Source organism: Natator depressus, chromosome 8 (genome assembly GCF_965152275.1).
Source record: "Natator depressus isolate rNatDep1 chromosome 8, rNatDep2.hap1, whole genome shotgun sequence".
NCBI lineage: Eukaryota > Metazoa > Chordata > Testudines > Cheloniidae > Natator > Natator depressus.
The window spans coordinates 97204457-97217386 of record NC_134241.1 but is presented as its reverse complement, the minus strand read 5'-3'; the positions used below and the strand labels follow the sequence as shown (position 1 = coordinate 97217386).

The following is a 12930-nucleotide window of genomic DNA, read 5'->3' as shown; positions in this document are numbered from 1 at the left end:
GGATTGAAACACAAAGTAACAAACTTTACCGGCACAAAAAGTCTTTCGTTCGTTTATCTTTATATTCCCCATCATCCTCGAAATCCATTAGGAGTCTGCAGTAACTGTCAACTCTCACCTCATCCTTTATGTCTTCTTGCTGCTGAGCACTGAAGATCTCCATTGCAGCCATCAGTCTCATCATTAGCTCATCCACTGTTGTGTTACCTAGCAACAAAGGAAGATAGCTGAACTTCATATTATAAAAGTTATTAAAAATGGAAAGTCATTCGAGAATTAATCCATAAGGAATAACTAGTGTTTGAAAAATGGCCGATTAGAAAATACTGATATCTCATTAGAATATTTTTAATTTGCCTTTTTGTTTAAAATTTTTAAAATGTTTCACCAGCAAATCCTAACATGTGCAAATGTAGTCTGAATTTTTCAGTGGTACAAATTAGAACATTTGTTTTCATACCGATTGGTAGCATCTCTAATTTATGTTAGAGAAAAGAATGATGTGTGAGAATCAATGACTTTTTTTTAGCTTTTTGCAACTACTATATATCACTATCTATCTAGGTAGAGCTAATCTTAGGTCACATGGGATAGGACATTACTATTAAGACTCTGTTGGTGGCTAGGTTAAAAATAAAGAAGTTAAATCTGGAAGAAGAGCATTCTGAACCCACACGAATGATTCAGCTCAACATTAAACTCAAAATCAGTTTTGTTTTCAGTTGTAACAAGTTTTATTTTTCCAACAGCATATCTATTCCAGACTGACTAGCCCTGGACATGGAAGTCCTACATCTATGCATAAAACAAATCCAGCATAGGCCCCGGAAGTGGATGGTTCCCCATGCTGTCCTAGCAATGTGTGTCAACATTCTTCAATAGGGTTAAAAGGTCAGTTCAGTCTCCTACCATGATCCACTTAGTCTTTGGTTTCTCTCCTGTGACTGCTAACCAGAGTGCCAACTAGTGCCACCTGTGAGGGTGACTTTGGTATGAGGCCACTTGTCCATTAGGATTAGCAAAGACTGTAACGTCATCTAACATGAGCAACTACACAGCCTTCTGATGAGAATACATTTTAGTTACTGTCAACATGAGCTAGATTTGAACTGGTAACCAGAGGTAAAATTTTCAAGAATGCCTAAGGCACTCAGGAGCTGAATTCCCATTTTCCAAAAACTGACTTAGGCCTTTAGGAGCATAAGGCTTACTGAAAGTCATTAAAACTTAGGCTCCCATGTGCCTTTATCATTTCTGAAAAGGTGCTTTAGAAAATTTACTCCTAGTCTAGTTTTGAAAGGTTTTCTATATTTCATTAGTAGAATCATCTACTCCGCAAACAGAAACAATTGTATTTGTCCTGCTACACATGCATATAACTTCATAGGGCACTATGCATTTGATGATACAATCCTAAAAGGCATTCATGTTGCATTTCTCTAGGAAACATAAAACACAGCAAAATTTAATGTGTGTGTCAATTTTTTGCTATAGGTTCCGTCCCAAAATAAAAGGATGCATTTACTGGGGTAGATCACCATCTTAAAATTTAAGGAGCTAGTACCAGAAATCCCCACACATAATGAAATATACACCCCAGAGACTGAAGTGAAGTAATTTGGAATATTTTATAACAATTCTTAGACTCTGATTCAGCAAGATACTCACACACATGACTAACTTTAAGCAAACAAGCACCATTGACTTCAATGGGATAACTCACATGCTTAAAGTCACACATGTGTTTAAGTACCTGGCTGAAGTGGAGCCTATAAACCAGAGTAAACAATATAGTTATTTAATTATTTGTACGGAATAAGCAGATTTAGTAGAGCACAGAACTATTTAACCATGCATTGTCCTTAGGGAAGATAAACTCTGTGGCAGTTGGTGGAAAACGTAGATTTGGAAGTATCCTGTTTAGATTTATTAAAAGGGAAAGTACATGCATAAATAAAAAGTAACTCTTCTGGCCAACTGATGGAAGGAGCACTGGTGATTCCTCCAGAGGAATTATCCATTTGTCCACTCTACAGAAGGAATCATTGGCAATGAGAGAAGCCAATGATTGCAACAGCAAACAGCTTTTCCTTCTCTCAGGAGGGGACCTGAGGCTGAGACACTCTCAAGAAAATGCAAGGGGACTAGAATGAATGAGCTAGGTATAAGAAACAAAGCAAATGAGACAGAACTTCATAAAGGAAACTTAAGGGTAAAGCAAAACAACGGGATGGAAGGAATTCTGCCTCTTTGATGCATTTTAATTTGCAGAGTTATTGAAGAATTGCAGTCTAAGAGACCATCCAAACAACCCTTTCTCACCCGAACAATCTCAATGAAGTCACTGGGACTACTTAAATAAGAATGAACTACTCAGGTAAGTAGCAGAATCTCTCATTATTTGGACATTGTATTAGCAACTTTGAGTCTGTTGAGGCCCCCCATTCTACAGTCAGATCTATGCAGGCGGGCTCATGCCCAAATGGAATCCACTAAAGTCAACAGGGATCCATGTGATCGCAAGGTACCATTCACACAGATCTTACTGCAGGATTGGGGCCAAAACTAGCTCTCACTAAATAATGGGGTTAATCGCAGCTTGGTGCTCAGCATTTACAAAAATCAATGCAGCTTCCTACATATGGATTTAGAAAACTATATTTAGCTCCTATTTTAGAAATGTTGGCCCAGACAGTTTAATATTAATGCAGTTCTCTATCTGAAAAAATATTAAACCATGATTTTATTACAATTATGTTAATTAAATCCTTTAGTGTTATGTAACATAGCATATTTATGTACAATGGCTATTTATCTTTCTGTAATGCAGTTTTTGTTCTGTAACAAGTTAATAATAAACATCTTAAAAATCTCATGACGAAGACTAAGAATTAATAACAAAGAGGTCTTCTGACAGTTTCAATACCCATATAAGAAATAGGTTCCCACCGTAAAGGAACAATTATACCTTGTATTACATTCAACACCTCATTAGATGATCGTTTTCCCATAATAATAAGGAAAAGTGGAAACTGATCCGTCTTCTGAGTTCGAATAGTTTGGGCTACAACACTCCCAAAGTGTCTAGTGCACATTGTCAGAAACCTAAAAAGTATAGAAAAACAATATAAGTTTCCATTGTAGAGTTTCTTTAAGTTACAGTGGGTTTTTAAGAAAAGAATTCAGCCAATACAAATCTCTTCCTTAAAGAAATATTAAAATTTGACAGTTTACTTCAGAGCTATACATAGCTTAAAACCTGGACTGCTGTGTTCAGTTGTGGAGTTCTTTATCCCTCAAAATTTATCACAAAAAGCCCATTTTCAAAGATGATAGATTCCAGATGGGAGGCATAATAATAAACTTTAACTGGCAATGACAGTGACTTATTTGATGGAGAATTCCATTTTTCTGTTCGGTATCTAGCAAACTGTGCTCTGAACAATACAAAACTAGAAAAAATAAACAATAAACCAATTTTCAAAGATGACAGATTTTTTTTTAAATAAGTGAATAAAGGACATTACTTAAACTATGAAAAAAGTATAAAATTACTATTACTCATACAAGAATCATAATTTAACAATAAAAACATTAAAATGTTTTAATAGGTTATAAAACTAAAAACCTGTACTTTAGAATTGTATTTTCTTTCAGAGTAGTAGCCCCTTCAGTTTCATACTTAGTGTGGTCTAAAAACAATAATTCTATGCTTTTGACCAAAAAAAGCGCTCAGATATTAGCATACAGAAGTCTAGCATTAGTATTCTTAACACGATCTTGAATAAATGAAAAAACTGATAAAGCTTTTCTCTTCCATTAGAGGACTGTTTGAAATTAGCATTTCTTTCAAGAGAAAAGGGTAGCTTATGATATGTTTTCAGATCTGATGGTAAAAAGTAAATGTCATAATAATAATGAATTATGAAAGACCAAATGCAAATATAGAATGCTTTAATAAGATCCAATTTAATAAAGTCTGTAAAAATAATGGACTTTTAATAACACAGGTCACAAAAGGCAAAACAGTGGAAAATCTGAGGACTAGCCACTGGTACAGGCTTATTAATTCTTAATTATGTTCATGAAAGGCAACTTAAATCGTGTGTTTTCTTATGCCTTATGATAATATTTTAGGTAACAACTGCTCTGAAATGTGTGCTCTAACTGATGAGCAAAGTCCTGTTGTCACATGCATTAGAAGGCAAATCTATTTGAAAAGACAAACTGCATTAAAATGTCATGTGCTCAGAATCATTTGATATCAAAATCCAGAACAGAATCAAAACACAAGTTTTAAATCAGTGTACTTCTGGCTAATAAAATGGCTCAGAAATTGGGCTGAAAATTGAAAAAGTCCATTATTGCAAAAGTGGATTTGGAGTTGAAAGTGCCCAAAGTGTGGGGGGGAAAAAAATTGAGCCAACTTCTGCTACAACAGAATCTTAACATGGAGAAAGGACATCCTTTAGTTTGGCAACAATAAGCAGGGCGTGGCTATTAAAAACATTTCAAAGACATAAAATGCATTTCTGGAATTTTTCAATTGCCTCCTTTGTTATCCAGGTTTACTAGATTTTTGCAGTCCAGAACTATTATGGGTGACAGAAAATCTGCTCATTTAAAAACCTGTTAAAGTTATGAGACTATACCATGACAAGCATACGCCCAGACATGAAAAGTGCTCTTATTCTTTTCATGCTACTAGACTGCATAGGTGTCACAGAGTAGCTGCCCTTTACATTACGAGCCAAGTGACGTCCCCTGAACAGTACCATTTCAGAATGCCGACATACTCTGGAAATCTGGAATATTGCACTGAATTCTGAGTACCATGTTACCAAAATGATATTCACTAACTGAAAGAAGCTTGGTTAAGAGCAATACAAATGATCAAAGGACTAATTTATTAGAAATAACTAACAAGCTAAAGACACCCCGTTTAGCTAAGCTACAATAAAAGGGGACCTTGTAACAGCCTACACATACACACACTTCAAGTAAGGAGAGGAGTTTTAAGTGTGGGATGAAATCCTGGATCCATTGAAGTCAATGGCAATACTCCGTGGCAAACTGACTTCAGCGAGGCCAGGATTTCAGCCCCAGGGTATAGCTAGAAGTAATGAAATGAAACTAAGAAAATGAAAAGTTGAGGATGTATAGCAAGGAAAACTCCCAGTCAGTGACATGTATTAAGACTGTTGAACAGTCTCCCAAGAAGTAGTAGAAGTCTCGTTGCACAGGACTTACAATTTTACTGGACAAAACCATAGAAAGACATAAGATAAACAAAACTAGGAGGGAGTTAGACTGCATGACTTAATAGGTCTTTTACACTCTTAAACCAACAGGCACACAAAACACACACAAAATATAAAACTCTGGTCATTTTCTCATTCAATTCTGCAATGCAATGATTATAAAGTGGATTGTGCGTACACAGGCTGTATTCTTTCACCAAAATATCACACAACAAACTCATTAAGCATACCATGCTACCAAGCAGTTATCAGTACTACTTTCATACTTCTGAGAGAATTAATAGTGGCATGGAGAAAAACAAGTGTTTTATTCTCTCTCACAAGGGGATTTTCTCATTCTCATCTAGATAAAAGTGTGCCAGTTCTTCCAGTGGATCGCCAAAGCTGCCAACAGAACTCACATTACAAATACCTGTGGAGCTCATCAAAGAACCAGATGTCACTACTGGAAGACTTGTTTTCCACAACAAGCTGGATTACTGTGATCTCCAACCAAAAGTGGAAATGGAGGAGTACTGGCAGAAAGGGAAGGTAAATGGCACCCTACTAGTTCCTTTGTTTTTTAATTAAAAAAATATTTAGTGTGTACGTGGGGGAGATGATTTAGGGGTGGAGAAGGATGAGAAAGGCCAAGATTCTTTGCGGGGGAAATTCTATAGGAAAAAAAACATTCCTGCAAGAAAGTTACAAAAATAAACTGCATAAAAATAATTAAGTGTTGAAGCAGTAGCACATTCTCCACTTCTCCTGGGAACTTTGAGTAACTAAATCAGAACTTATTAAAGCTTGGAAATAAACACATAGGCACTGACCACAGTTTCATAAAAACAAATGCAAAACCAAAAACTGAAACAGGTTCTGATGATTTCTTTTCTCAATTCTTCTATGTGAAATTGTCTGGAAAGGGAATAGGATTATTAGACATATCATATCCATCAGTTAAAATCAACCAGCAGTGAAATATCGTTATCTAGGTGAAATAAAGGCATAGCTTTTGAAGGTCTGCTGATGGTGCAGAACACACACACACACACACACACACACACACACACACACACACACACCAATTCCAAATAATACTAACAAGGTGTTCCAGTTCCCTCATAAATATTCTACGTGTATGGGTCTCAGAGTAAATCAGGATTATATTTCCTCATACAAGAGAACAAGAGGCCACAGGAAATAGTTGACTACTTGAATAAAATCTCTGCAAGAACAGCTGATGTCACATGACAAACCGCAAAAAACCTCTAATTTTCAGTAATCTCTTGCAATTTTATCATAAATTAGGCAATATTTGATGTTTCTTTTAAATCTTCAGCTTCTAAATCCTGTGATTGAGAAAATCTCAATTTTCATTTAAATTTTTTTTCTGGCCTTTGTGGTTGCTGAGACAAGCACGAAAACATGAACTGTAATGGCTCAGAAGCAAATAAAAAGAATCCAAAGTTTATTGTTTTTAATAGCTCGTGATTTTTAAGCCAAGTTCCTGATTTTTGGTGGCCCAGTGCATGATTTTTGACTGCTTGGGGATGGAAATACTCTATTTTTTGACACTGTGCCTGGTTTTATAATCCTAATTTTCCCTAATTCCTTATTCTGCTTTATATTTGAAAAGATTCTATAGGTCACAGTTTTGGGGCCAAAAAAATCTAACACATCTTAATATTAGGACAATGCATTCAGAAGAGTCGTTTCCAAAGCTAAACATCTAGGTCATTTTCATATTTGCCTCATCCCACCCCATAACAGGCACAAAAACAACACTTCAGAAGCAGCATTACTGGGAAAACTCATGAAAGGAGCTTGAGTAATCCCAGAGAAGAAGCAGTGTATGAGGTCATGAGCGTACGCACAGACACGTATTTCATGCTATCTGACTCCTAACCCAAGTCTCAGAGCAGCAGAGGACCTGTGGTGAGTGAACGCTTACTTGAGATCTGCAAAACAGTGTCAGAATAGACTTTGTGCAAACTGTATGTACAAAGGTAAGTGAGAGGTAGGGCCTGGCTCCTTACATAAAACAAGTCAAAAATGAAAGCATCTCCAGGAAAATGAAAAAATAAAGACTCATCATTAGTTTTAGTCACTCAGAAAAGTTCTTTTGTTCTTCCATCTAATTTTGGGACCACCTTTAAAAACAATCACCAGTCCCAGAGCTGGATTCTTATCAGTGGTGCAGGACATGAATATTTTTGTTTAACAGTACAGATTTCCAAGTTTTAATGCCATTCAAAAACACAGAGGAGGAGACAAATGCAGGATTTAAAAAATAGAAAAAAACCCCAACCAAATAAAATGCCTACAATGTATCTTTTTTGTACTAAAAAAGGACTGGTATGTTGTGATCACCATTTACCATGCTGACCAGTATTGTCTCATTACTTCCTTAGGCTTCCCCATATGTTGCTGTATTCACCCGTTTTTGTCTTATACTTAGCTTGCAAGCACTTGAGGGCAAGAAGTGTCTTTTTGTTCTCTATGTGTGTACAGTGCCTAGCACAACGGGGCCCTGATCCACAGCTGGGGCCCCTAGGTGTACCACAATAGAAATAATAACTAACAATGGTGTGTAAAATCGAAAACCACAATGTCAAATGCTATAAGCGTTTGACAGTGTTCCTTTAATACTTCAATTTAAACAACATGGTAACAACAGAGAGACATCTAGACTCTTTCTTGTAAAGAGGTTTTGTGGATTAGGGATTCAAACTGCAAATCACACCTTTTGCTCTGTAACTTGAGAAGGGCTTCAGCATTCATGGCCATGGATGGCCTGGTCACAACAATCAACCACCATTCTCTTTCTGCTGGATCATTTTGGCCTTTAACACTGGATCATGAAGTACGATTCACCTGCTTATGGGACCTGGCTCAGTCACGTGGAATTGCTTTAAAATTGGCTCTGGTTGTTCTTTTTGGGGTGATTTAGCACAGGACTGACCGTTCTAGAGAACTGAGTTCTCTATTTGCCCAAAGAGGTATAACACAGGCAGCAGCACTGCCTACCTCTGTTAATCCTGATCCAGTCAAACCACTTCTAGGACAGAGAGCAGTTGAGCGCCCATGCCCATTCTGCCAAGAGAGATGATAACCGTGACACTGTTTTTAAGAGATGTGGCCACCTGAGTGATTGATAACTGGATTGAAATCACCAACTTATTTCACAGAGGGAACAGAATAGCCATTATATGGTAACAACTTTTAAACTGATGGTATTGAGGTGAACAGCAACACATATATCCCATTACCCATCTCAGGACTCATCCAGTTCTCCAAGACATTAGGATTTTAAAAAACATGACTGGCTATTAGTGCATAACCTGGTTTAAGTGAAAATATTTCAAATAGTTAATTCCGTTTTATCTTTAGATTAAATCAATAAACTCATTCAATTAAAGGTAGTGTAGAGTAAGTGGTGCTTTACCACTGAACAGCATACTTTGAATGCACTGAATGGGATCCTGATTTTCTATTATGGACCCTGGTGCCACTGTCTTGCAAGTTCTTCATGGGTTCAGAGAAAAATTTAGTTTTTCCCTTTCCTTTCTCTTTCTGTAAATAAGGCCTAGTGTGCATATTTAATAAAAACAATTTCTCCAGCTACATCTCCAGATTTATGCTTCTATTCCTTCAAAGTCTAAGTATTTTATTACATAAAACTTGCCTTATACTAACAGAAGAAATTTTATACAATTCCAGAATTTGCAGTCAAATTATTTAAAACTGTTACCAAGCTTTAAAAGAACGGAGAGAATTTTCTGAACACAAATGTTTCCAATAAGATATTGAGTACCAATGCTCAAAACACCTATAGGACTATTCAGCATCACTTAATATATGTGTTTTTCAGAGGCCCTATTGTACTTTTGCATATATTTTTCTAACATATCCCTTATGTCTGAAAGGTGACGTTATTGATCTCTCTCATTTTTTTAAAAATAATGATATCGAAACGGAGAAAACGAAGAAGTCCCATTGGTCTTCAGTCCTCAACCCAACTAAAGCTGTTCTGAAAGAGCAGGGTTTATATGTTTATACATCTCATCAGGTCTAACTTACTTAAAGAAACCGTAAAACTTTAGAAGCATCTGTGATGTTGGAAAAGAAGTTGTAGCCTCTTTCTAAAGCACAAAGAAAACTACGGTGAATATTAAATATGCAAGACTCCTAATTATTTTTAATATTAATTTTATACTCTGCAAAGTCAACATAAATCTCATATGTATTAGGTATTTAAATAAAAAATGTTAAATCTGAGGCTATGCAATAGAGTATTAAACAAGCTTGCTATGTATGGTCTTCATAGTACACTGTTAGCACCTTAACCACTTAAGTACCATGCCTTCTAGGGCCGTAGTTATTGACTTAGGGAGGAATGAGAAACAGACACAAGCGTGTGGTTAAAAAGCTAAAGGCTGCATCTAACATCAAACTAAGGGAGTCCCCAAACTACCCAGCAGAGACTGGTCCAGTGGAATTTGCGGCAATGGCCATGAAAGCCCAAAGCATGAAAAGAGCAGGTTACACTTAATTTTTATATGCAAAACATTTAGGAATTCTGCTCCAAAGCAGAGATCTCAATCACCCCTCCTTCATGCAAGGTTAAAGGATACAGGAGAGGGAGGTTTCAGTCTGCATGAGACACGGAAGCTCTCCCTTCATTATGCAGGGTACAGCATGATTAAGACAATACCCTTTATCTGCATGCGAGGGCTCATACTCAAAGTTGGTCACTGCTAAACCAATCCCACCATCCACCACTGGACACCTGATAGAATAATTGATAAAAATATAATCAAAACATACCCTGCTCCCTGTCTGGACTATTAGGTTCTAAGAGGAAAGCAAAGCTGCTCCACTGCACTTGACAGTCAGCAGTGGGAAAAATTTCTTCCAGGGGGCTGGGTGAGCCCAAAGCACACCAGAAACCTAGTACAATAAAATCATAATGCAGCTAACCACAACAACACACACCACCACCACCACCACAAGGGGTGGGCATTTGGATGCCAAAGCAGCATCAGCCCTAACCCAGGAGGAATGCTATATGCACTCTGCATTTCCAGATGGGAATGCCCCCATTCAATCAGGGATGTTGTGAAGATCAATAGCAGTTGTAGGAGTAGGCAGATGTGCCCCTGCGTTATCTCCCAGTACCATCCATGTCCATGCCTTCTAGCTGGGTTTTAGGTCTTAATACATAGTAGCATAGACAATCCAGGAAGTTTTTGGAAAGCGTAGGGGACAATTTCCTGGTGCAAGTGCTAGAGGAGCCAACTGGGGGGGAGCTTTTCTTGACCTGCTGCTCACAAACTGGGAAGAATTAGTGGGGGAAGCAAAAGTGGATGGGAATCTGGGAGGCAGTGACCATGAGTTGGTTGAGTTCAGGATCCTGACACAGGGAAGAAAGGTAAGCAGCAGGATACGGACCCTGGACTTCAGGAAAGCAGACTTTGACTCCCTCAGGGAACGGATGGGTAGGATCCCCTGGGGGACTAACATGAAGGGGAAAGGAGTCCAGGAGAGCTGGCTGTATTTCAAGGAATCCCTGTTGAGGTTACAGGGACAAACCATCCCGATGAGTCGAAAGAATAGCACATATGGCAGGCGACCAGCTTGGCTTAACGGTGAAATCCTAGCGGATCTTAAACATAAAAAAGAAGCTTACAAGAAGTGGAAGGTTGGACATATGACCAGGGAAGAGTATAAAAATATTGCTCGGGCATGTAGGAATGAAATCAGGAGGGCCAAATCGCACCTGGAGCTGCAGCTAGCAAGAGATGTCAAGAGTAACAAGAAGGGTTTCTTCAGGTATGTTGGCAACAAGAAGAAAGCCAAGGAAAGTGTGGGCCCCTTACTGAATGAGGGAGGCAACCTAGTGACAGAGGATGTGGAAAAAGCTAATGTACTCAATGCTTTTTTTGCCTCTGTCTTCACTAACAAGGTCAGCTCCCAGACTCCTGCGCTGGGCATCACAGCATGGGGAGTAGATGGCCAGCCCTCTGTGGAGAAAGAGGTGGTTAGGGACTATTTAGAAAAGCTGGACGTGCACAAGTCCATGGGGCCGGACGAGTTGCATCCGAGAGTGCTAAAGGAATTGGCGGCTGTGATTGCAGAGCCCTTGGCCATTATCTTTGAAAACTCGTGGCGAATGGGGGAAGTCCCAGATGACTGGAAAAAGGCTAATGTAGTGCCAATCTTTAAAAAAGGGAAGAAGGAGGATCCTGGGAACTACAGGCCAGTCAGCCTCACCTCAGTCCCCGGAAAAATCATGGAGCAGGTCCTCAAGGAATCAATCCTGAAGCACTTACATGAGAGGAAAGTGATCAGGAACAGTCAGCATGGATTCACCAAGGGAAGGTCATGCCTGACTAATCTAATCGCCTTCTATGATGAAATTACTGGTTCTGTGGATGAAGGGAAAGCAGTGGATGTATTGTTTCTTGACTTTAGCAAAGCTTTTGACATGGTCTCCCATAGTATTCTTGTCAGCAAGTTAAAGAAGTATGGGATGGATGAATGCACTATAAGGTGGGTAGAAAGTTGGCTAGATTGTCGGGCTCAACGGGTAGTGATCAATGGCTCCATGTCTAGTTGGCAGCCGGTGTCAAGTGGAGTGCCCCAGGGGTCGGTCCTGGGGCCGGTTTTGTTCAATATCTTCATAAATGATCTGGAGGATGGTGTGGATTGCACTCTCAGCAAATTTGCGGATGATACTAAACTAGGAGGAGTGGTAGATACGCTGGAGGGCAGGGATAGGATACAAAGGGACCTAGACAAATTGGAGGATTGGGCCAAAAGAAATCTGATGAGGTTCAACAAGGATAAGTGCAGGGTCCTGCACTTAGGACGGAAGAACCCAATGCACCGCTACAGACTAGGGACCGAATGGCTAGGCAGCAGTTCTGCGGAAAAGGACCTAGGGGTGACAGTGGACGAGAAGCTGGATATGAGTCAGCAGTGTGCCCTTGTTGCCAAGAAGGCCAATGGCATTTTGGGATGTATAAGTAGGGGCATAGCGAGCAGATCGAGGGACGTGATCGTTCCCCTCTATTAGACATTGGTGAGGCCTCATCTGGAGTACTGTGTCCAGTTTTGGGCCCCACACTACAAGAAGGATGTGGATAAATTGGAGAGAGTCCAGCGAAGGGCAACAAAAATGATTAGGGGTCTGGAACACGTGACTTATGAGGAGAGGCTGAGGGAACTGGGATTGTTTAGTCTGCAGAAGAGAAGAATGAGGGGGGATTTGATAGCTGCTTTCAACTACCTGAGAGGTGGTTCCACAGAGGATGGTTCTAGACTATTCTCAGTGGTAGAAGAGGACAGGACAAGGAGTAATGGTCTCAAGTTGCAGTGGGGGAGGTTTAGGTTGGATATTAGGAAAAACTTTTTCACTAGGAGGGTGGTGAAACACTGGAATGCGTTACCTAGGGAGGTGGTAGAATCTCCTTCCTTAGAAGTTTTTAAGGTCAGGCTTGACAAAGCCCTGGCTGGGATGATTTAATTGGGGATTGGTCCTGCTTTGAGCAGGGGGTTGGACTAGATGACCTCCTGAGGTCCCTTCCAACCCTGATATTCTATGATTCTATATAAACTGCTCTGGTTTTATTAGTTGATTGACTTCTTCTGGTGAGGGACTCTGGTCAAGCATCCTCAGGAGCTT

The 12930-nt window shown here is 39.2% G+C and overlaps 1 protein-coding gene across 1 annotated transcript in view; it reads right to left on the bottom strand.

Moving 5' to 3' along the window:
* Window positions 1–12930, bottom strand: part of FAF1 (Fas associated factor 1) — a 301930-nt gene that overhangs the window by 52089 nt on the left and 236911 nt on the right. Inside the window, exons 14-15 of the mRNA XM_074961760.1 lie at window positions 2969–3105; window positions 119–207 (exon numbers count right to left, since the gene is read on the bottom strand). Coding sequence (XP_074817861.1) covers window positions 119–207; window positions 2969–3105 — 226 coding nt within the window. The remainder of the gene's footprint in view (window positions 1–118; window positions 208–2968; window positions 3106–12930) is intronic.